This window comes from Lagopus leucura, unplaced genomic scaffold (genome assembly GCF_019238085.1).
Source record: "Lagopus leucura isolate 7727_CA_CO unplaced genomic scaffold, USGS_WTPT01 Super-Scaffold_100036, whole genome shotgun sequence".
Taxonomy (NCBI): domain Eukaryota; kingdom Metazoa; phylum Chordata; class Aves; order Galliformes; family Phasianidae; genus Lagopus; species Lagopus leucura.
In genome coordinates, this window is record NW_024962285.1 from 1,620,279 (window position 1) to 1,645,660 (window position 25,382).

The following is a 25,382-nucleotide window of genomic DNA, read 5'->3' on the forward strand; positions in this document are numbered from 1 at the left end:
ACACAGTGTGGGCTGTCATGTAGAATTAAGACCTTTCCGCACATTTGCCTCAGAACAGGATCATGCTTTCCACACTTCCATCATAAAATCCTTTGTTTTCTAATGGCAAATATAGTATCTTAAGTAACTGTGAAGAGAATTTCCTGATGTACTCTGCCCTTACACTGCAGAGGTAGGAGCATTACAGCAACACCAATAGACCTCATCACATGCAAGAGGTGGCTCTGACATTTAATGAAGTCCATGAACCAAGAGTTTAAAACTGAAAGAAATGAGTTGGACTGCATCAAATTTCCAACAACCATCATGCACGCAGGATTTTGTTCTGAAAAATGAACGACATGTATCAGCTTTCTGCAGCATTCCCTTAATGAAAGAGAAGTTACAACCATGGGAGGTGGCTGAGGACAAGCTCATTACAGCCACCTGCTATAGCCATTTAACCCACTAGCCAGAAATTAATGGGAGTGATGGATTAAACATACAAGACATACAAGAAGAACTGTCCTCACTGTTAGTCAAATTTGTTGCATCTAACTGTTCTGATAGCTGTTGGTTGCCTCCAATTTATCCACTTTTCTTATGTACCCAGTCTCAGAAAATGATACTTTTTTGATTTAATTTTCTTCCCAACAGTTTTGTACAGGCCTTCTGTTTCAATCATCTCTAGCAGTTTCTACAAGTAGAAGACCAGACAACCAGGTTACACCTAACACTGAAGTTAACTTCACATGGATGATATTTCTGCCATCCTCCATCTACTCCAATTATAAAGAGAATCCTTCTTTCTCAAGAAGCTCCTTTCTCCCAGTGCTGCTCCTGCTTTCTCTCATCTGTTTGTGCTTGTAGCAATTACCACCAAACATAAACAGTGACACATTTTAATACAAGCTGATTAAAGCACAACTTTGGAAAAGAGCTCAGAAGGTGCAGACCTTGCAGCTAGCTATTTTGTTTAAAATCTGGGAGCACAAGATTTTTTCATCTGGAGTAAAGCAGTCACAGAGCTGCCATTTTAAGCCATTTGGAGTATGTTGGGTGGGTTTGTAACTCTGACTCTCCAATCTCCAATTGGGAAAGACCGTTGGAAAGAAATGGCTTAGGAAGGAAAGGAAATTCTGGCAAGGGGAAAAGTCTTTTGTTTGTTTTTTTTTTTTTGCTTGTTTTCTTTCCGCATTGAAAAGCATAAACAAGGGAAGAAAGAAGTAGTAGGGAGTAATTAATGCAAGCCAACTGAATGGCTCTAGAGAATTCAGTAAGCATGAACCAAATTGTAAATACATTATCCTTATGTACACAAATACTAAAAAGATCTTTTTAATGGGTTCTCTAAGTGACTGTCACTTCAACCAAGTTTAGCAACTGCATATGTTTAAAGTAAGTTTTAAATTGTAATTCATAACTTCAAGTAAGTGGGTTCAAATTATTACATATAATACAACATTACGAACAAAATCCTTGTGTATAATATTTTAAGTGCAAACATTCCCCCCCTGCCCCTCTTTTTTTCCTTATGGTTAAATACTTAATCCAGGAAACACTTTAAGAAAAAAAACAAAAAAAAAAATTGTCCAAATTCTGGCAATCTTTCACACAGGACCAGTTTTCGACCAAAAAGCAGGACAAAAGGGAGTGTAGGACTCACACATCTCCAGAGATCAGTCTCCAAAAAGGGACTGCCTAGGAGAGAATGCCCCTGCTTGCCCACCAGAACACCCTTGCATCTCCACATATCTGTTACCTTCAGGACAGTTTCATTTCACATTTCAGTGTGTAATCACCATGATGCCTTGCCCTTTCTTAAATCTGTACCAGCGTTCAGCCTAACTCTACTGGCACAGAAGACACAGCGTGTTGGCTTATGAAATGTTATTAACAGTGAGTGTTACACTAAAATCACAGTGAACTGTTGCTCCCTCTCAACAGGAATGTGGTATAAGGTGATGCCAACCTTGTTTCAGCCCAACTGCAATGACACATTCATCTTCGAAAATGATTTAAATTTTATCATCTTACACAGATTTCATCCTTATTGCTCCTGTTCATACATCAATGTTTTCTTTTTCAGCACAATGCGACTACTAAATTAGAGAACAAGAAACTGAAAAAGTAAATCCTGGAAGCCCTTTTGCAATCAACACTAGCAATTTTAGTGCGTTAAATCCTAATATTCCTGCATATTTATTCAGCACAGTCACCAGGCTTCATTTCAGCAGCTCAGAGTACAGCAGATGATCCCAACAGATATGTCAGATACGTAACACATTGCAGAAGCAAGACACATTTGAATGCTGCAAAGCAATTTGTTAATGTATTATTTGTAGTAAGTACCCACTCATTGAGGACACCATTTAAATGGCACCATTTAAAAAGGAGACAGTGATTGTATTTGTTAGCTTCCCACCATCTTGCATGTACTCTAATGCCACCGATTTGGAAGACAGATCTGATAGATGTTCTGTGTAAGATTTCAAGCTCCTGAAAAAAAAAAAAAAAAAAAAAAATTGCAATAATTATCCATAAAAGCATAGTGGATTTTTTTTTTCCATTGGTTCTATTAAAATGTAATTAGGGCCTGTGCAACTGCCAAAAAAACAGCAATTAGCATTGTTGCGTAAGAGAACACTTAATCTGGCTCATGAAAACCTCCAATGCACTACTGCTATCGGGCTGCCTACCTATCTGAGGAAACTCCATTAACACAATACACAGGCATCTTACCATCTTCAGGGCAATTATTTTTAAAACACTCTGGTGAGGTCATGGAACAAGTGCACAGATGAGGAGCTGAGGTTAGACTATAATGTTAGACAGCATTTCATTTTCCAAATCCTTTGTAAGGAGGTATTTCCAGATGCACTACATTTTTTAATAAAACCTACAACTAGGTCAACCAAGAAAAAATAATTAACTTCTGGGTTTCATTTCCAATATTAAACCCATTTTACACATTAAAATGGTTTTCAAAAAGTACCTATTACAGTCATAAAGACTAAACCAAGATTTGTTTTGGAAAGCTTGCTCCAAAAATTCCCATTTACAGCTGTATGTACAACTAATTCTCCTTCAGCTATTACAACTGCATAGACTGTCTTTTTCACACCTGAACAGATTCAATAGAAGGACAGCAATGGTGGAAAAAGAAAGCAGAAAAATTAACTGTGAGCACACCAAACCTCCAACAGTGCCACAACGATTATCTACAGGTGACTGGAAGCTCGGAAAGAAACCATGTTAAAAAAGAAAAACCAGTAAGACAGAGCATCTGTATTTGTGTGTGGTTGTGTGTAGAGGAAGAATAGTTCACTCAAGTCATTGTTATGCCCAATGCTGTTTTACTTTAGAAGTTGAACCACTTAGGCGTTGCAAAATAAACAAAAGACTGGTATCAACTTTTTCAGTTTCAACTGCTGACTACAGAATATTCATGACCCGGTGATACGTGGCACAGAGTCTAGACAGAAGCCAAGACAGTCATTAGCAGTCTACCCCAGGAGTCAGCGTGGTGTGTGATCCTGTTTGACATTTCCATTAACAATCCAGAAGATGGGGCAGAGTGTATCCTTTCCAAGACTGCAAATGACACTAAACCAGCAGTAGCTGACACACCAGAGGGGCTCACTGCCATCCAGAGGGACCTGGAGGGGCTGGGGAAACAGGCTTCTGAGGAAAAAGAGCCCCAGGCTCTTCCACCTGCTGATCATGGTAGCAGTTCTTGGTGCCTGTTCTTGCAGCCACTGCTTGTGTTCCACGAGGCCTGCCTGGCTCAGGCAGCTACATTCCTCCCAAGTGGCCAGAACCTTTCTCCACATTCCAGAAACCGACTTCTTCCATTTGAGTTTTCCATGAGTTCTTAGCTTGTCCACGCAGGTCTCCTGACGTTTTTGGTTGGTTTCTTATTCTCAGGGATGCACCAATCTCGAGCTTGGAGGAAATGGCGCTTCAGTGTTAACCAGTACTCTTGGGCCCCCTTACCTTCGAATGCTTGAAGGACAAAGTTGGCTCTCTTGAAGTCCAGGGTTGCAATCCTACTTACTGCTTTGTTTCTTCCACTCAGGATCCTGAACTCCTCTATCTCATGGTCACTGCATCCCAGGCTGCCCCGAGCCTTCACATCCACAACAAGTCCTTTATTACTAAGTACAAGGTCCAGCAGCACAACTCTCCTCACTGGCTCCTCCACCACCTGCATCAGAGAGTTACCATCAACTCTATGCAGGAACTTCCTGCACTGTGTGTGCCTAGCAGTGCTGCTTTTCCAACAAATATTAGGGTGGTTGAAATGCTCAATGAGTGCCTGTGAGGCTGCTTATAGCTGTGTGCTGGAAGGCTTCAACAACTTTCCCCACCTGATCAGGCAGCCTGAAGCAAATACCCAGTACTGTCACTCTCTCATTGGCCTGCTCTTCAATTCTTACCCAAAAGCTCTCTACTCGTTCTTCACTCATCCTTAGGTAGAGCTCAATACACTCCAGTTGTTCTCCCCCAAAAAGAGCACTTCACTGTCTTGCCTTGCTTTCCTGCCCTGTCCTGCCTTTCCTAAATTGTATACAGCCATCCATGATAGCATTCCAGTCATGTGAGCTGTCCCATCACATCTCCAAGATGACAAGAAGATCATGGCCTTGCAACTGCACACAGATAGCTAGTTTTTTTTTAATTTCCCATACTGGGTATGTTGGTACACAGGCACTTCAGATAAGAAAATGGAGCAGAAGATGCAGGCTTCCCTAGAGGGATGCAAGGGGAACCCCTATAACAATACACACCCTTGAGGTGTCTCGCCTTCTGTCTCTTGCCAAGGGGGGCAACTAAGGAACATTTACCACTGTTCTGGTAGGCCTGGATAATTTCCCAGTCATTTGCAATGGCATGAGCACAGCCACTGTGGACCCTGCCCTCGAGTCCTTCAGTTTAAAGCTTGTCTGGCAGCTCCTGGCAGCTCGCCCTGTGGTCTCTGATTTCAGGATCTCTCTCACGCATCCCCCATGGTGCCGCAAAACACACCTGCACTGGAGCTGAGCATCTCGGAGTGAGAGAGAACAATATCCTTGATGGCTTTACTTAATTTAAATTCCAGTGAAAAAATGTAACCAGTCTGTTTTCAGAATGTTTTCAAAGCCCTTTCTTACGAAATGTCTACAGTGTGCCCAGGATCAACTACAATGAGGAAATAAAAGATTCAATTTGAGTGTCAGAGTACCTTAAAAAGTTACCACTGATCAAAGTTAACATTGGAAAAAGACTGCAAATTTCTTCAAGCACGAGACTAATTTTTTTAGTGGAAAGAATTTAGATTATCTTTGAGCAATAAGATAAAACAGGATTGAGATTTAAGTATCATCTCAACAGTTCAAATCAGTTGATTTAGACCATTTAAAATTGATTTTCGTAGCTACTTTAATCGATCATAATTGAAAATAAACTGATTAGATTCCACATACTCTGAAATACCTTTAAATAATTAGCTGCATATATCTGATGCCTTTGTGATCAGAAAGCATTATGTGAGCACTGGAAGATCCTTCTACAAAAGACAGTGCAGAATGAATTATGTGAACATAGAATAATGAAAATACAATGCCAAAATCACTTCCTGGATACACAGTCAGCTTTTTGGAGATATTTTCTCCTTTGATGCATGCAGATTATGACCATGGTTCAACCGAAAACAGTTTACAGACAGACGTACTCTGTTCCACTTCCCCACAACTCGGATGGTTAATTTTAGCTAGCTGTTGATTCATTTTAGAATCACAGAATCCTTAGGGTTGTCCAGCTCTCCTACAGTAAGCAGGGACACCTACAGCTAGATCAGGTGCTCAGAGCCCAATCCAGCCTCACCTGGAGTGTCTCCAGGGATGGCGCATCCACCACACCTCTGGGCAACCTATGCCAGTGCCTCACTGCCCTCACTGTGAAAGTTTTACCTTACATCAAACCTAAATCTATCCTCCTTAGATCTGAAACCATTTCCCCATGTCCTATCAAAACAAACCCTGCTAAAGAGTCTGTCCCCTTCTTTCTTACTAGCTCCCCTGTAGACACTGTGGCCGCTGTCAGGACTCTTAGAGCTCTCTCTTCTCTGGGATGTACAGCCCAGCTCCTTCAGCCTGTCCTCATAGGGGAGCTGTTCCAATAGGTCTCTGTCACTCCTGAAAGAGGTTCAAAAAGAATCTGGCTCTCTCCCTGTGCCTCTAACACATAGTCTCATGATACTACGTAGGACCTGACACTGTCCTGTTGGACCCTTTACTAAAGGGTTTTGCATGTTCACATATAGAGAGATGCTAAGGTCCCAGAAGCCTTTTCACTCTGTGGTCAAAGAAAAGGGACCTTATTACACGATTCTACACAAACATCTCCAATTTGACACCATCCTTGCAGACCCCTCAAACATGGCCAGGCTGGTCACAGCCTTGTCAGGCTCTCAATTTTTCATTTATGGCCATTTTTCCATTACTCCATGCCAAGCTTTCCTTTACACATTAAAACTCTGCTTAGTTATGTGCACTGTAGCATCCTCACCTCAGATTACTCTCAACCTGCTGGCAAACCTTCTCCTTTCAGTTCAGGTGTGTGCATTTCTGCCAACTCACCTTAGCAGAGTATCATTACTTACCTGGGAGTGGAAAAAAGAGACTCATGTTTGACTTACAAACATGAGACTTGTTACTGCAAATCAGAAGGGGCACTTAATGCCCTGATGATATCATCCAGGCTTCCATGATAAAAAACATAGGATACAATTCTTAACAAGAACAAAGAAAGGAAAGGTCAAAATAACTTTCAAGCATGACCAAAACGATTTTTTTTCCCCTATGTTTATTGATCTGAACAGTATAAATCACTTAGTCTAAAATAAAGTTTGAAAAAAATATCAGCATGATACAGAACTGAGCAAGGAACATTTCTCTCTGAACTATTTGGCATTAACAAAAAAGTTACAACCAATCAAAGATGGTATTTCCTAATGGGAAGCACCTGGCAATCTAGTAATATATTACACTATCTCAAATGAAGACAAATTAAAAATAATTCATCAAAGCCAAGTAAATTATTTAAAATACCATCTTACACCCTTGAGAAAGTATCCAGACATTTTGAACAGTGCTCCTTTCACATAAATATATGCTATAGCAAATCAGTCCTTCAGACATTATCTTATTTCACTAACGGAGTATGTAATGGCATGCGAAGACAAACATTTAATGTTACTTCCTTGCACTTAAATCACTAGCTTGACCTAGCCCTATTGCTTTTATCTTAGTATAACATTCCTCAGAGCTTGAAGAACATTACTTCTGTCTAAAGACAGAAGAGAGGAGAAAGAAAAAATCTGCAGGAGATAACATCCCAAGTCGGCCAGGGTGTTACTCTAACCATAATTTCTCAACAGACGAAACCTAACATTTTCTAGTCAAGAAAGACAAGAAACATTAAGACAGTTCTCTCCTCTGCTGAGAGAAATACATACCTGCCATAAGACCAACTAGGCCAGGGCACCTAGCATTAATTAATAGGAGTACCACTCTGTTTTGAAACAAAAGGAGAATATAAGTGATGTAAACAGCTTTTGTTTCCTTTACAGTATGATAACACAGGAAAAAAGGGAAAAGATCTTTTGAAATGTTGTTTTGCAAAATAATCAAGTTCTCAGAAAACAACTAGAAAATGTAGACCTAAAGTATATGAAAGACCCAAAGCAGGGATAGGAAAGTTTTATTCCCTCAAAAGAAGGAAGAGTCTAAATTGATAAACAAATCTAATCCATGTTATTGATGTACAAAAGAACAAGTTCATGAAGAAGAAGAGATATTCAAGAACTATCTCTGATGAATGCTGATGCCAGGAAAAAAAAAAAAAAAAAAAAAAAAAGAGTATAAGAGATGTATAAGTAAAGAGATGTATAAGTATAAGAAAAGATAAAACAGGAGGAAAAAAAAGAAAAGATCATTAGGTTTTATGTCAAGTTTTATAAAATAATCTTCCAATGGGAAGAGTAATTAAAAAAAAAAATTACAAGGGCTGCTCCAAAAATAATGCCTCCAGTTTTATTATGTTAGCCCACATCAGGTGTGGGTGCTGGTGGTATGGCAGCAGAGATTGAATCTTCAGCTGATACACCATTCCATGTTGTTGCCATGTGACAGATGGCAGCAGAGGGGTAGTCTGACAGAACGGAGTCTGACATGGAAGTGCATGCAAAACAAAGGTGTGGACCTGAATTTCTCTGTGTGGAAAATATGGCACCCACTGACACTCAAGGATGCTTGGTGACTGAAATGTTGATGTGAGTGCAGCGAGGCGGAGGGTGGTGCATTTCAGCAGTGACGGCGATGTGAAAGACAAGCCATGTTCCAGATAGCCATGAACAGCTGTCACATTATGAAACAAAGAGAGTCTCAATCAAGATGTAGTTCTCAGCTCGTAGAGTGATGTGCGCTGTCTTTTGGGATAGGAAAGGGGTGATCCTTTTGGATTCCCTGGAGCCACACAAACCATCAACTCTGACCACTGCATTGAGACACTGTCTAAGCTAAAGGCTCCTGCTTCCAATGTCAGAACAGAGCAGAAAAGTTTTCTCCTGCAATATCAGGCCTCATACCAGTATGAAGGCCATGAGCCACATGTTGGCTCACTGTCCTACCACACCCACTGTTTAGTTGGAGTTTATTGCCCTTTGACTTCCATCTGTTTGGGATGATGCTGCTGCTGTCAAATATCGATCACCTCCACTGGTGCAGATTTTCAGAAGCGTGGCATGCAGGCAGGTGAAAATGCAGTTACTGCTGGTAATGGTATTGAAAAACAGTGCAATGCAGCTGGCAGTCTGCTTTATGAAATTGCATTATTGTGCTCTTTGTATCTGTTGTAGTTTCCATAGGAAAAAAATTGGGGACATTAATTTTAGAGCAATCTACATATATCTACTTAAAATGGAGTTAGATAAACCTTAAGAAATACTATATGATCTGCCTGCAACCGAATGATCCTATATTCAGAGACTTCTTAAAAAACTATATAGAACAGCATGGAAAGTCATGACATTTTAGATAATACGATAAACTGAGTTTATGGCTTCAACTTCATCTCACCATTCTAACTGGAAAAAACAGTCAAGCAATGCCTTTTTTTTCCCCTCATCTACCTTCTTTGCTGTCAGCATCCCTCTCTTTTTTCTGCCTTTCATTCTTTCTACATTTTATGAGTCCTTCATTCTAGCTCAGCAGTTCAAGCATCTCACACACTTGGATGAAGAAGGAACAAAATTCACAAATAATTCTTATTCCTACTCTTTATAGGTATGGTAATTTTCACTACACATGCGCAGGAATAAATCTTGGTAAGCGAAGCAAGCACAAGCCACAGAGCCCCAAAAGCAGTCTGCAAATCAAGCTGATAATACTGTGTCAACGTGCATTCAGACATATTTGTAGAATAACACTGCAGAAACTTAATAGAACAGAACTGTTAAAGTCTTGCTGAACTTAAAGCAATGTTAGCCTTCTCATTTGGGAAGTGGACAACTCACTTTCAAAGTTTCTTTTCCAAAAATGTACAGATTGCAATTTCTTTTCCAATAATATGCATAACACAATGATTCAGCAGATCACACAACTTGTCTTGCAAATACTTCCACTCAGCCTGTGACTCTCTACAGAGCTTTTACAGTGTTGTTATCCCTCAGATATGGTTCAGAAATAACTAAGATAATTTGTTCTCTTTGGTGTCCTTTAAAAACAATTATTTTTTCAGAGAAATCTCTTTCTGTGGAGACAGAAGCAGGATGTCCTGCCTTAAAAAAGGAATTTCTTTAGAAACACACCTTATGAATGTGCAGCCACTTCACCAGAGGATGTACATGCATGAACAGAGAAAATTACATATAGCACATGCTCAGCTCACAAAAGAAAATTTCTATTGAGTAGTTGAAACAGAATGCCACAGTGCTCTGTGTATGTTAATTTCTCATACACATAGAACCATAGAATTGCTTGAGTTGGAAGGCACTTCAAAGGTCATCTAGTCCAACCTCCATCCAACGAGCAGGGTGCTCAGAGCCCAATTCAGGCTGACCTTGAATGTCAGAGATGGTGCATCAACCCCATCCCTGGACAACCTGTGCCAGTGCCTCACCATCCTTTAGATACTGACAGGCTGTTCTCAGTCACCTCGCAGCCTTCTCTCCTCCATGCTGCACAGCCCCAGCTCTCTCAGCCTGTCCTCGTAGGGGAGGTGTTCCATCCCTGGGATCATTTCTGTGGCCCTCCTCTGAACACGCTCCACCAGCTCCATGCCTCTTCTGTACTGAGGACTCCCCATGCAGTGCTCCAGGTGAGGCCTCACTAGTGCAGAGTAGAGGGGCAGCATCATCTCCCTTGCCCTGCTGGCCACATTTCTTTTATTGCAGCCCAGGATACGGTTGGCTTACTGGACCACAGTTTGGTGTCATCTGCAGGTGTGCTGAGGGTGCACTTGGTTAATAGAAATGCAATAGGGTGCACTCTGTCAAACAGGAATGTCAAATGCAACACAGTAATCAGAAGCAGAAATAAAGAAAAAGGTACAGCCAAAGGGAAAGGATTTTGTTATAAATCTTTTAATCTCTACTATTACTAAAATTTTAACAAATTTTTATTTGTTTGCCTATTTGAGGTTTTTTATCCAAACTAAATATTCAAGTTCACAAAAAACACTGTTCTTTGCTTCCTAAACCTGTCTTGCATTGCAGACTCCAAAAACATCACCTTCATTGGAAGAAAACTTTAAAGGTCACACAGTAGCTACTAATCTATATTAGAGGAAAGTAAGATGCTAATAAGGTCTTGTCCTCATGCTACATGCAAAGTATAAAACAAAGTTCTTCCAAGAACAATTATTTTATGGCATTTTGCTAGACTCTAGTTACTCTACAAAAACCCAGTTAACAAATAAGTCTATTGGAAACAGACATTTAAGACATTTGGTTACTATAAAATCCGATGGTTATTTCCATTTGATCAAGGAGTAATTTGAGTAAATTATCATTCCAGTAGAATGCTTTTCATGCCTAGGAAACCATACATAGAAGGAAAGCATATCAGATCTGTAATTCATACTGATAACAATGATGCCTTATTTTACATCAATTAAATAAATTAAGCTGAGAAGTATTGAACTACTGAAGCACTGAAGTACTGAGGTATCAAAGTGCTGAATTATTGAAGTACTTCTCCCAAGTGTGAACCTGGGAGGAGTATTTTGCCTATAAGAACAAACTTGTTGGTAAAATTAGAATTTGGTTTTTAGAAAGTTGTCTCATCCCCAATTTCCTACAAGCCTTGCCATTTTTACAAGGGGTAGCTATAAAAGAAATCAAAATCATTTGAGAATGGCTGTCACACAGTACTATGATATTTACCTCACCAAGAGAAGTTACTGTCAGAAGTGGTGAAAGTAGTGGTGATGAAGCAGAAGCATGCTTCATGTTTACCAAATGAACCACAGGATCTTCCAAAATATTTTGCTGAAGAAAGAATTTTTCCAAGGGGTTATTTATTAGCTTTTGCTGTTAGTACTCTTCACTGTCTAACACCTGTTAAACAATCACTCTCCGGAATAATTCTTACTTTTATGCAGTTGTAGGTTTGCAGCAGACCACCAAATTATAGAGGAAATAATTTTCCACATATACTACATATTCTGTTGAAGTATTAAAAAAGTGGTATTCTTTCATATGTTTTTGTTAATTTTAAGAAACTTGAAGTAAAGATTCAAGATATTAAATGTGTGCAGCTCCTAAAAATGGTACACTGCAGCCATTCTTAAGATGCAGGTTTACCATTAGGTTTCTTATATGCAAGACTTAGAATCTGGTAACTGATACTAGTCAACAGAAGAATCCAGAAGACCTTTTAAGGCCTTTTTAGATTTTAAAGGACTGATTTTCTTGAAGATTTTGAAAGACGTTTCCCTCTGCTACCCAGCATGTAAATGTAAAATTACTACCTGTGTCTAGTTTTAATCAGTCTTGCACTGCATTTCCTTGGTGAATGAAGAATTTCAGCCTTAGCAAAAGACTTGTAACCTTGCAATACTTACAGATTATTATCCTTACAAGTACTGTGGTTTTACCTTCTCCTGCCATAAAGAACATTCTGAACCCTTGAATCAAACACCAATTTCTCACACATACACTTGGAAACCCCCAGAATGACTGGCACTACTTAAGGACGAAAGGCTAGTGACTGAGTTAATATTAGGTGGCACAGCTCTATTAAGGTCAAATGAACTTTACTCAGTATAGACCACCTTAGGGACAGTGAAATAAAAAGTTCCTCAAGACAATCTGAAAAAAAGAGACAGTGTATGTACAGTCTGTTTTAAGTAAAAAGCTCTCACAGTGCACTTTGCATAGTTTTTTTTCTAGCTTAACCTCCTCAGCACCTAAAGTACTCTGATTTTTGCTGCACAAAGTAGCCATCCATCCAGTCCTACTTTAAAGATTGCTCTGTATAATAATACAGGTTGGGGTTTTTTGCATGTGTAATTTTTGCTGTGGATTTTATTTTTGTTTGCTTTCCTTTGTGCAGCTGTATTGTCTCACACACTTTTCTTTTACACTTTATTTTCTATTCCGCTAATCAAGCTAAGTTGACATCACAGCTCAGACAAATACCTTGATGGTTACACAGTATCACACCACAAAAGAATCTGCTCTTAGATTTATGATAGCTAATAAAACTAATTATTTACTGATGTATTTTCATATGATTTGAAGTGCTTGCAACCCAACCATAAAAAAAAAAAGTAGGAAATTTGTTAATAGATGAGATCATGTAAGCACTATATGAAAAATAAGTGAATCCAAATCACTTGTCAGCAGATAAAAACAAAAATTAGCAATCCCAAATTCCTCATTCTCTTGCCTCAAGATAGTCTGGTCCAATCCAGACTCCCAGTCTGGTCAAAGTACCAATTTTCTATAAGCCTTATAGGTCCACTGTACCATTTGCACTTGGATTTCAAGAAACAGAAATTACTTCATTGGCTAAGGTAAATAAATTAATATAGTTTCCTATGGTAAATAAAAGATACAAGATACCAGACACCATGACCATATGCAGGACATTTCTTTATCCAAATGCCATTGCTTCAGTAAAGCTCTAACTTCCCATAAAATGATTGTCCTTCAAGCAATACAAGTCCAATAAGACTCAACTGTACCAGTGGTACAGATAGCATTACAGATAAAGCTCAGACTATAAGCTCTTGTAAACTTAGCCCAGTCAAATTGCCTCTGAAACTATCAGGAAAAGCATCAAGACCATGTTCTAGTTGGAAACTGAAAATCATTTATTACACAAAATAGCGCCACAGTGTTTTGAGGAAGGATGTAGTGAATTTTAAATATTCCGTATGCTGAACTAGAAAGCTGAAAAACAATATTAGCTCAGACTACCATTCACTTCAAATTAGAAGTTTTTTGCTTGTAGTAACAATCTAACAACAGAGCTTTCTGTTGCTTTAGTTTACTGGAAATTGAGTCAGAAGTAGGACTAAAACCACTTTGAGGTCCTGCAGAGGACAATCTCCTACTAGCATGCAAAGGATGCATGAGGAGAATCATCATGTTAGTATGCTAAAGAGTCACCTCAAATTTTTAAGACCAACATTAGGATTTTGATATTCCTGAGCCTGTTTTCAAGAACAGACAGACAAGCATGCTCATTTTTGACAGCCCACGCATGTCATGTCCTTCCCGTAAAGAACTAACAAATCATTTTGATACCTGATGACAGTGACATGGATAAAGGGCAGAAGCAACAGCAGAAACTGCAGTGATAGGAAAGAGAAAAGGGGCTAGTTAAAGAAAAGGAAGAGTTCTGTGGAAATGGAAGGACTAGTATGATGCACAGAATGTGAGAAATCAAAGCAAAAATTCACATACGCAGAAGCTGGAGAAGAGGGAAAAAAATAACCTGAATGGTTCACATCATTTGAGTAATTACATTGGGTTTTCCAGGACGGTTTAATCTGGAGGTGGGGAAAAGGACATATTATAGTCTCATGTAAAGACGTGACAGATTGGTATTCTTGAAGAGCTGCAGCCCTTACTTCCTTTCACAACTGCCCAGTGATATACACAGCAGCCATATGTATATACATAAATATGGAATGACAGAATCATGAAAGTTCAAAAAGACCAATAAAATCATCAAGTCCAACCCTCAGCCCACCAAACCCCATTTAACCATTTATCTCAGTGCCACAGCTCCTTGTTTCTTGAACACCTCCAGGGATGGTGACTCCATCCTAGGCAGCCTATTCCAGTGCTCGACCAGTCTTCATGAGAAGACATTTTTCCTAGTATCCAACCTCAATCTCCCCTGGTAAAGATTGAGGCCATTCCCTCTCATTCTATTGCTATTACCTGGGAGAAAAGGTTGATTCCCCCCCTCACTACAGCCTCCTTTCAAGTAGTTGTAGAGAGCAACAAGGTCCCCCCTGACCTCCTCTTCTCAAGACTAACCAGTCCCAGTTTTCTCAGCTGTTCTCCGCAACATCTGTGCTCCAGACCCTTCACCAATTTCATTGCCCATTTCTTGACACACCCCAGGTCCTCAAATGTCTTGTAGTGATAAGCCCTGAACACAGTACTCGAAGTCTCACCAATGCCAGGGACGATCACTTCCCTAGTTTTGCTATACTATCTCTGTTACCGTAGTTCTGATCACATCATTTCTGATACAAGCCAGGATGCCACAGCTCAGCAGTCAGCCTACCCAGATCCCTCTGTAGGGCCTTGCTACCTTCAAGCAGATCAACACTTCCTTCCAACCTGGTGTCATCTGCAAACTTCTTGAGGGTGCACTCAATGCCCTCATTCAGATCACCAGTAAAGATAATAAACAGGGACAACTGCAGCGTCTGATGCACGGACTCAGATGTGAATGATCCAAATCGTTTATTACAAGTTTTCACATCACTTATATACCTTTATATACAAGTTTATAACCTTATATACAAGTTTTCTTTTTCTAGCTTTCCCATCCACCTCTGAAACTTTCCCATCTACCTTTACATGTCAGCAGAGCATTCTGCAAAACACTCAAAACACGGCACACCCAATCAGAGCCGTGAGATGTTCGTTCTTCTTCTAGTGGTGTCATGGTTTTATGATTTTTGGTCATCAGTATTCCACACCATAGCATCATGTAATGCACTGGGGGTGGGGTTTGATATCTGCCGAATGTTCGTCCGTCGGAGAAGAACTACATTTCCCCAGGAGACTTTGCGGTCAGCAAGGGGATATAACTCCAAGCAAGGTCACCTGATCCTTCTTCTTCGCCTGCTCTTCGCTGTCTGCGCTTCGCTATCTGCACTTCGCCGTCTGTACTTCAGTCACTCAACTGGACTGCACTTCTCACCCCAGCATTGTGGTGAGGTCTATACAATTCAAACAGACTCTCTCTCTCATTGTATTTTACTAATACTATATTCAGTAAAATCATTTGTTCCACCTCAGATCAGTGCTGTTGTTTTCAAGTACTTTGGGGTCCCCTGCTTCCCCTTTCCCAGAGGTGCGGATCCGCAGATCCCTCCGCCCTGCTGGTCACGGAACTGGGCCGGACCAGCCCATAAACCGTTGACAAGTGGTTATCATGCTGTTTATATGCTGCTCTGAACAGTTTTTCTTGTATTCCCACAGACAACCCCAATGCTGACCACGGGGAGAACACCACTAGAGACCATCTGCCAACTGGGTTTAATTCCATTCACCACCATTCTCTGGGCCCGGACATAAAGGTGTTTTTTTACCCAGTGAAGAATAAATCTGTCCAAGCCATGGGCTGATGGCTTCTCCAGGAGAATACTGTGGGAGGCAGAGTTGAAGTCTTTGTTAAAGTGTGGATAGATTTCCTTCATCCACCAGGCAGGTCACTTGGTCATAGAAGATGATCACATTGGTCTCCTGGTGCCTGCATCCATTGTATTCATACATGGACTCACACTGCAAATTTGTTATCTATTGTTGGTTTTGAAAGCAAGTAAAATGCAGATTCAAATCACAGACAGTGATAAGTGAATAATCTTTTACTACTGCAATTTAAATGAAGAAACATAATATGTATATCACTTTTATATTTTCACATTAAGAAATGTTTATTAAGGGAAGCTAATGTTAACATAGCATTTTAATTCAATATATATCTGAGTATTTGACAGCAGATTTGGAGTACAGATATGAACTCACTAAAACAAGTCCAGCAAAACACTGGGAAGATGATCAAGAGACTGGTGCATCCAGCACCTGAGGCTTATTTCAATGTATATAAGCATCTTATTTCAGTGTATATGAACAGTTGATAGAAGGAAGCAAGAAGACTGACTCCTCCTCTAAATGAGAGAAGAACAGGCAACAGGCACACCTTGAAACACACTGTTTCTGTGAAGGTGAAGCAACACAGGCACAGGTTGCCCAGAGAGCTTGTAGAGTTTCCATTCGTGGCAATATTCAACAGTTAACCAAAAAAGATCCCAAGCAATCCGCTCTAGTTGTTTCTAGATTGGCTGGGATGATTTCCAGAGGTCCTCTTTCAACATCAAAACTCTCCAATAAATACTGAACTGTATTATTTTAGATGGACAATTACTATTCCATTAGTATATACACTTATAAGAAATTAGAGAATTAATGCTGTAAACATATTATTTTCACCCATTTCTAACAAAACGGAAGAATCTCAATGACAAAGCATGCAAAAAAGAAGAATTATTCTTTGTTTTTCTCATGACACAGTAAAGAAATAAATGTACTGACTTTGATTTTTCATAATAATTGTATACAGGCAGGACAGTGAGTGACACGAATGCACACCAATCACCTGTTATTTAATGCAAGCTCAACATGCTTTATTAGTGTTTTCAGTTTGGTTTTATTTCCTTTAGTTGCCTGTTTTAATACACTTTCCAATAAAGTAATTTACAAAAACAGTATAAGACTTTATTAGACATCAAAACATGACTTTAATACTTCAAGGATAATATGTCAAGCTCACTTTCTGTAGTTCACTGCAAAAGACAAACCTTCCTCCTCATTGGGAAGGCTTTGTCTCCCCATATGGGTTCTGGAACTCTGTGCAGATAGTCTCACTTTAACCAAATGATCAACTTCTGTCATTGCTCTAGGAAGTGCAAAAATTGTCTTGCTTACAACAAAAGCCACTACAGTGAAAGTAAGGATGTCCTACTCTGCTTCCACCTTGGAGCAATTCACTGAAAGATCTGTGGACACACCATGCTGAGAAGAGTATGATACCATCATTGATGAAAGACTAGGATAATTATTGCATTGCTATCAAAAAAGCTTTGAGGAGGAAGAAAACAAAAAAGAAGGCGTTTCACCATTGAACGCTTTTTCAGATTACTGAGAAAAAAAATCTGCAATGAAATCTGGAAGGGATTCAACACCAGTGCCCTCGGTCTTCATGATGCGATGTGGCACATGCTGCATGAAACAATGGATGGATGAGTTTGTTAACCTTTAAAGACATATGAACATACCATTATTTTTGCAAAAGCAGCAACCGACAGTACTGCTTCCATAATTTCTTGTCAGCACTGCAATCAGTTGTAGTACGGTCATTTCAGACTCAACAGGAATGGCTCAGCCACCCACCCGCCCCACCCCAACATCCAACATGTGCACAGCAGCCAGAAAGATGCTGCATGATTTTCTCACCCCTTTCACAAGTAACAGAAAAAAACAAAGACTCATGTAGGTACAGGGTGATGGTTCTATGGATTTGTTGTCGGTATTCCACGCTGTAACATCATGTAGAGCACTGGGAGTTAAAGAGTTGATGCTCCAGTCACACGGGCTGCTGATTTTCTGGGTACCTGGTTCTCAGAAAAGAAGAACTACATATCCCAGAGGACTTTTCACTCTTCTCTTTCCACTTTCTGTTCAGAGGGAAAGATTAAACTGCTCACAAGTCACGAGATGTTCCTCTTTCCTTTTGCTGCTTGCCTGCAGTGTGTGCTCCTAGACATCTTGCCCTCAGCATTAGAGTAAGGCCTTTGGTTTTGGACACTCTCTCTCTCATCTTAGTTGATTTAAGAGCCTCAATTCCAATTATATTCTATTATATCGTGTTATCTTGCATTTCTGTATCTTATTTAGTAAATTAGTTTTCCTTCTCAGATTGTTGCCACTGTTTCGTTTTTAGGCCCACCTCCCTACTGATTTTTCCCCTTTTTCCCTTTCTCCCTCTCCTGGGGTGTGGGTCCATGGGTCTCCACACCCCATTAGTCATGGAAATAGGCCAAACTGGCCTGCAAACCATTGACATACAGATAGGACAGCTGGTATTATCGTGACATTCCTGCTGCTGCTGCAGTTTATTTGACAAGGACAGCAGCACATGTGCAAAACAGACACATTTGCTCTGTCTGACTATAATAATACTCTTGAATGTTTCAGTATGGCAGCACCCAAACATGATATGCATGAGTTACTTGTGAGGCTTCTCACCACTCACTTCACTTTCCTCCCAAAGAACAGGGCTAGCAAGAACTATAAGACACCAACACTTTGCAGTTCTAAATGAGATGAAAACTAGAAGAGGACAGTGATGCAGTTCACAAGGATACTGTGAATTAGGCACCAGGGAAAGAACTCTTTAAACTCAAGGACATGCGCATTTCTCTCCCACTTCCCCCATAAGGAGAATACATTTGTTGAGTACGAAGTGACTGGAAGAAGTAACTTGGCTGTAACCTCTTGACTCAGAAGTGGGAAGAGTGTTCCAGAACTTGTTCCAAAATGTGAGTAATGGGAACAGAAGTACTGTTTAATTTTCAGAGGCAAATGTCAAAAGTCTGCAAAATGTCAATGACAGTACTCAACCAAAACACTATTTTTGCGTGACACTTATAAAAAAAAAAAAAGTATATATGCATATATATGGCAGCAACTGATTCCTCTGAATTCTGAACTTTTAATAAAAATGAAGCCTGAAATTAAATTCTGCTTCCCCAAAACTTGTTTTCGTTCCCACTGAAGTCAGTCTCAAAAGCGTGGCAGCAACAGACGAGACTTCCTGCCTTACTACTTTTGTTTTCTGTATCATGGTCAGTAGTGCACAGATTGGGTGAAGTTCACATTTCAGCACAAAGATACATGTTTCCACTGTGGTACTGTTTTTATTTGAAAACTGAATTTATATATGCTCTATTTAGCTCATGGTTGCACAATACCCATTACTATCAGGAGCTTAGTATTGCATAAAGGGAACGAAGTAGCTGACATGAGTGTTTAGGGAAACAAAACAGCTAGCACAAATTGACAGCATGCCCTCTGTCAAGCCTTTTGATATTAATAAGCAGTACTCTATATTTATGCTGGTTATTCCTTTCATTGTGTTACACAATAGCTTATTGGTAGTTTTGATTACAGACACAAAGCAACTTCACCAAGTGCCAAATCATCTAGTCAGGTTCTGGCAAGCTTGAAACTAAGTTAGATAGTTACCTTTTAGCGCTATTAACTTTATTGGCACTGTTTACAAAATAATCTTATGTAAAAAAGACTGCGTTCCTCTATTTTGCGTAACTGCAGAAATGGTTCACAGAGCACAAGAAATGAAAGGAAAGGAAAATTGTGATTCATTTACCTGCAGTGAGTACTTATGGCCCTGTATGGACCCCTGGGCAGATCACAGCAAAGCTGTGTGCAGTGCTTTCTTTACATAATGAATCTTACTCTCTACTTAAAATAAACATCCAGTTAGGATTCATGGCTGCATCGGTCACCAAAGACTGCAATGAGAAATCAGAAAAAGAGTCTGATGCTGAAAAGAAAAGTGAGGTTTGGACTAGGCAACGCCAAATGATGGAAGGTGCCTTGGTCCTGGTCTATGAACTGGACTGTAACTCTACCTACAGACATGGAAATACTACGAGAGCTTCAGTATCACCCATAAGAAACTGCCCCATACAGAGCATGTGTCTACTGGAATGTTCCTACTTCAAAAGGTACATTTAAGAGTGCTGGCATCCAGAAGCTGTATTTAAGCTGCACATTTAAGCTGTATTAAGCTGCATTTTCTGGATTCCTAATAGTAGGAAGAAACATGCTTAACCACCCCTGCCTTCAGCTGCCACTACCCAGCAAAAGAAGCTGTAGCACCATGACAAACATAAACAGCTGTTTACAAGGATGGATAGTGACAGGACCAGGGGAAGTGGTTTTAAACTGAGACAGGAGAGATTTAGGTTAGATATTAGGAGGAAGTTTTTCCCCCAGAGGGTGGTGAGGCACTGGCACAGGTTGCCCAAGGAGGCTGTGGATGCCCCATCCCTGCAGGCATTCAAGGCCAGGCTGGATGTGGCTCTGGGCAGCCTGGGCTGCTGGTTGGCGACCTGCACACAGCAGGGGATTGGAACTGGGTGAGCACTGTGCTCCTTTGCAACTCAGGCCATTCTGTGAGTCTATGATTCTATGACATCTGTAGAGATCCCAAAGAAGAGATGAAGCAGGGATGAGCCTCAAAAGAAGGAAGTGATTGAAGTGTTGAAGAACACTGCTCTGTCTACCCCTAGGCATCTATGCAGTATGTTCCCTACCAATGGGTAACCCCTCTCACTTCATGCTGCAATATGAACCCAACACCTTTTTCGTAACACTGCCTGTTATATTTCTGCCTGTGCATCAGAGGTACTGAGATAACACTGACTGTCACTGCCCTAACCCTCTTGTTGGATACACTCTGCAGCCTTCTAGATTCCCAAAAAACATGCAACAACCTGAACTGCCTTACTGCCATTTGGATCATCAGCTAAGACTCAAAAGGAATGGAAAACACTGGTGTAACATGCTCAATATAGATGAGATGTCATACCACAGATCTTGCTGAAGGTGGATATTACCAATGCCTCCAAACACCCGAAAGCATTATGACTGGCCTGATTATGGAAACAGGTCATCTACCTCTGTAACAAACTTTGTGCGTCTTTCTGGTTTTGTTTTTCATCTGTTAGTTCCATCATCATTTGGAAAACACTGTTAAGTCATGCTCAAGTTTTATATATCACATATTTATGGCAAATAAAAGCAGCAGTAAAGTGAGGGAGGATTATTCATTCACTCCTTCAGCAAGACATTTTGGAAGGATTTAGAGCTGAGGAGGTAGCCTGAGAGAGACTGGAAATTTACTGATGCATGTGCAATGCCTATTCGGGCTTCTGCTTCTCCTGAACTTCCATTTTGGATTATCCTAAACATTGTCAATAGCTACACAGCTGCTTCCCTTTGATAAAAGACTGGAGCACATTTAGCCACTTAAAAGCTATGCAAATGTTTCACACGTAACTTCCAGAAATTTGCTTTGCATGATGAGTTTTTACTACAATTAGAAGTATTTATCAAATTATTTAGGGAATACTTCATTGATGTAAACAAACAAGTACAAGGCTCCAGAAATGTCTAGCATTACACAGCGTGAAAGCAGCGAAGACTTAAAAATGAGGAACTCCATGCCCTGCCATCCAAGTACACAAGCACATCCCTATGCACAATGCTTCTCAAGTCAGTCAAGAGAACTACCCTGAGCATTCTGCATTCAAAATACCTCAGACCAGCACAGTCCTCCAGTTTCCCATAGAGCTCATCACTGCATTACAGAGGTAGTTGATGGATAAATTTTACTTGCAAACACTTAGTAACAATCATCTTTCTAAGCCTATTGCAGAGAAAAAAGGTCTTTTATCCAATTCCCCGGGGAAGGTTTCACAACTTAATTTTGCAATAGCCTGGACTAAAGAAACATTCAGAGTTACTCAATCTTTTGGCACTCCTTTGGAATATTCATCAAATAATGGCTACTCAAATCTGTTTGGAACAGTAATCCCTTCCAGCACAAAGCCAGGAACACACACTCCTACCAAGAAGGCACAAGTGGCTGAGCCTCTTCCCACTGCACCCCAGCACAGGCCATAGGTGAATTCACAGTCTGCCCTTGGATCACCCCACCCAACATGTCTCCCAGTCACTCCTTCTCCAATCCCAGGCCCTGCGCTTCCCTCGGACCTAAGCAGACCAAAAATAAGGAGAGAAGGAGGAGATGTTCTGCTTCCAAGAGACGTGGAGCTCCTGGCACGTGCATGTGTTAATACACATGGTTTTGTCGTGTTTTTGCAGAAAATGCATAAAACGGGTTTAACAGCCCATCGTCTCCCTAATTTCTCACCGATTGCCTTTTTTAAACAAAAAAGCTGTTACAGCATCCATTAAAAGAGGCTTTGGAACAAAGGACAGGCACAAAAACATTCAAGTAAGTAAACAATAAAAAGCTAAATGTACGAACATTTAGCATTTAACATGTCTGATAATCCAAACTGTTAAAAAACTGTCTACTTAGAAGCAAGGAAACAACAATATTTGACAGTATTTTTAATATAAAACTTTACAAAGGGATGCTGAAGGATACTATGAGAAAACATCCAGTCTGCCTCAATACCTAAACTGCTATAATAAATACCATGTAATAAATAAGTAAATTATTGGTAACTAGAAGTAACAAGTAGGTAGACACAAACAGAGAAAAAAAAAAAAAAAAAAAAAAAAGCAATGCTCTATAAGTGACAAATTTTTAGTATTATGAGTGAACATTACCACAACTGAGCCAAAAAAAAAAAAAAAAAAACAAGGAAAAAAACAACCCTCGTGACCTTCCACTAATGCAGAATGTAAGTCTTTTTTATTGTAACAGTGATATAAACAGAATGTTCTCAGAATGCTTTACACCCAATGCAGGGGGAAAAAAAGCCAAACAAACGAACAAACATAGGAACAACAGAAACAGGAGCACAAAAGCCTGAATGCAGCAAACAGGCAGCAAAGATAAAGAACAGTCATAACATTTTTGGAAAAACACAATCTGCAGTGAAACAGGGAAGTGCAAACTTACATCCCACGGTTTAACTCCTGGCCTGGTCCTGCAAGAAGGAAGCACTGACCAAAGACAGATACACTTCTGAGCATAACACACCAAAACTGACCTGTTGGACCAGAGTCCTCCGTGCTTTAATGAAACACCTGCCCATGCATACTATCACCCGTGAGAAAGCATGACTATTAATTTATAAGATCAGTTATCTCACTTTCACATTAAAAGGTATACACTGCAGATGCATCAAGAGGCATTGTACAGATTTTAGTCCGTACTACAAAAGGCAAACAACCTGAGGTGCTCACACAGCAAACTTCTGTCAACTTTTCAAAATGAATGCTGTGCAAAGCATATTTAACACAATTATAATGTTGTAAAAAAGCAGGTAACTGCATATCAACCCTCACTTGTCAGAGTATCAGAGATATCATCTTTATGAGATATTTAAAGAAAAATGTTACTCGGGAACTCATGCGTGATTATGAACAAGAGTTCACTACCCTTTTAAAATGTATCTGTATGTGTTTGCTCTCAAAAAAAAAGGATTTGCAATCCTATCACCTTTCAATGCACACACTACGGTTCATAAGTGAAGTTACAGGACCATTTTCCTACAGCTTCCTTTTTACATTTCACTTCTGTTTGGGAAAAGAAGTTCTACACAAGCCATTTCCCCACTAAGCAGAGGTAAATCCCACTCTCTTTGACAAATGCAGTCACACAGAATAGACCCTTTTGCTTAGATAAAACACGCCACAGTAAATAAGGACACATGACCTCCACCAACAGAGATCTTGTTTGCTCACTGGAGGAAAGCTGGGAGTATGCTGTGCAGAGAATGATTTACATTCACAGGACATCCTTTCCAGGTCCTGAAAAATGTGCTTCTGCACCAACAGGAGACAGTTTGCTCTATCAGTCTGTGAACGTTTGCACAGCAGTCCTACAAACAGTGTTTGCTTCCACTTTAAAATATCCAAACCAAAGCTAAAGAAGCACAGACAGTTGCATTTTAAGGAAGAGAGAAATTGTGTTTTCTTAAAATCTGGAGTTGTGAGTGAGATGCCCAGCAGCTATGAGCAGTGTGTTGATGCACACATCAGCCTCATACAAAGCACTGGGTGAATTTCAGACCGCCTATGATGGCCAAAGCCCGTTGTATAAAACTTGTTGACAATGTTATTAAAATAGAAAACTAATATTTGATAGCAAAAGACACAGCCTCTTAAAAATGTCAAATCCAGGATTATAAAGCAATGCATTGAGATCCTGGATTTGAACTCGGAGCATAATCCAACCATCTGTCGACCAGTTGTGTTGCAAAATCAAGATAACAAACAGGAGTTTTTCTTCAGCTACAGCATTTCCCAGCTCCCGCAGTCACCGCGCTCCGCCTGCAGATTAACGGAACAGAGGTGACACCCGCCACCGGCAATAGGAAGACAGCGAGGGCAATCCTGCCTGGCCTCGGAGCAGCCTGGAGAGGCAGGTAGGCAGGTTCCGTCCGTCGCGCCGCTGCGCCAAGCCGAGAAGGGACGCGCATCCGAACTGCGGGACCCCCGACCCTCACCAGCACCGGAGGGGGCGAGAGGCGAGGAGCCCCGACAGAGCCGCCCGGCCGCTGAACCGCAGGGCGAACCCCTCAGCGCCGCCGCGCTCCATTCGCGCCGCCCGTCCCGGAGCGCTGCGCGCCGCAGGCAGACGCAGTCCCTCCCGCCTCGGGGCACGGCCCCGCGCGCAGCCCGGCCACCAGTTGCTGGGACCACCGCGCCGAAGTGGTGGAAGAACGGAGGCGGCAGCGGAGCCCCGATGGGAGCGGGACACCCGGCCCACGGGCGGGGATGCTCGACCCCGGGGGGACAGACCGGGGACCGGCCACGAAGCTCTCCGCTCCCTGCGCTTCTCACCTCCTTAAGTTCCTTGGCCACGTCTTTCAGGTCCCCCAGGACTAATTCCAAATCCTCCACGATTATCTTGATCTGCTCCTTCACCTTCGTTTTAGAGGCTGCCGGCGGCCCCTCGGACGGCGACGAGGAAGAGGATGCGGTCCCCTTAGACTGGGCGGACATCCTTCGGGACAGCCCGGCACAGCCAGGATGGGGGGGCACGCAGGTCAGGCGAGCCGCCCGGCCGCGTCCCTCCGCTTCCCAGAGCTGCCGCAGCCGCCGCCGCCGCCGCCGCCCGCCCGCCCGCGCATCGCGCTCCGCCGAGGGCGCCGCGTTGCGCCGCGCTCCGCCGGGCGGCCGCGCTGTGCAGCTGCCATCGGCTCTCGGGAGCGGCGCGGGGCTCAGCTGCAACCCGCCGCGCCTGCGCCTCGCCCCTCCCGCGCCGCCTCCCGGCCCCGGCCCCGCTCGCTCCGCTCCGAGTCCGGAGAGGGAGCGGGGGAGGAGCGCCCGCCGCCGCGTCACCCCCGCCGCGTCTCCCCCGCTGCGCTCCCGGAGCGGG

At 41.4% G+C, this 25,382-nt stretch overlaps 1 protein-coding gene across 4 annotated transcripts in view; it reads right to left on the minus strand.

Moving 5' to 3' along the window:
• The window catches only part of PRR16 (proline rich 16), a 147,220-nt gene extending 122,135 nt beyond the window's left edge, over positions 1-25,085 (minus strand). For all 4 annotated transcript variants that reach the window (XM_042882796.1, XM_042882793.1, XM_042882792.1 and 1 more), the window contains exon 1: positions 24,845-25,085. In XM_042882796.1, the coding sequence (XP_042738730.1) occupies positions 24,845-25,006 (162 nt within the window). In that variant the 5' untranslated portion in view covers positions 25,007-25,085. The remainder of the gene's footprint in view (positions 1-24,844) is intronic.
• Positions 25,086-25,382: the final 297 nt, after the last annotated feature.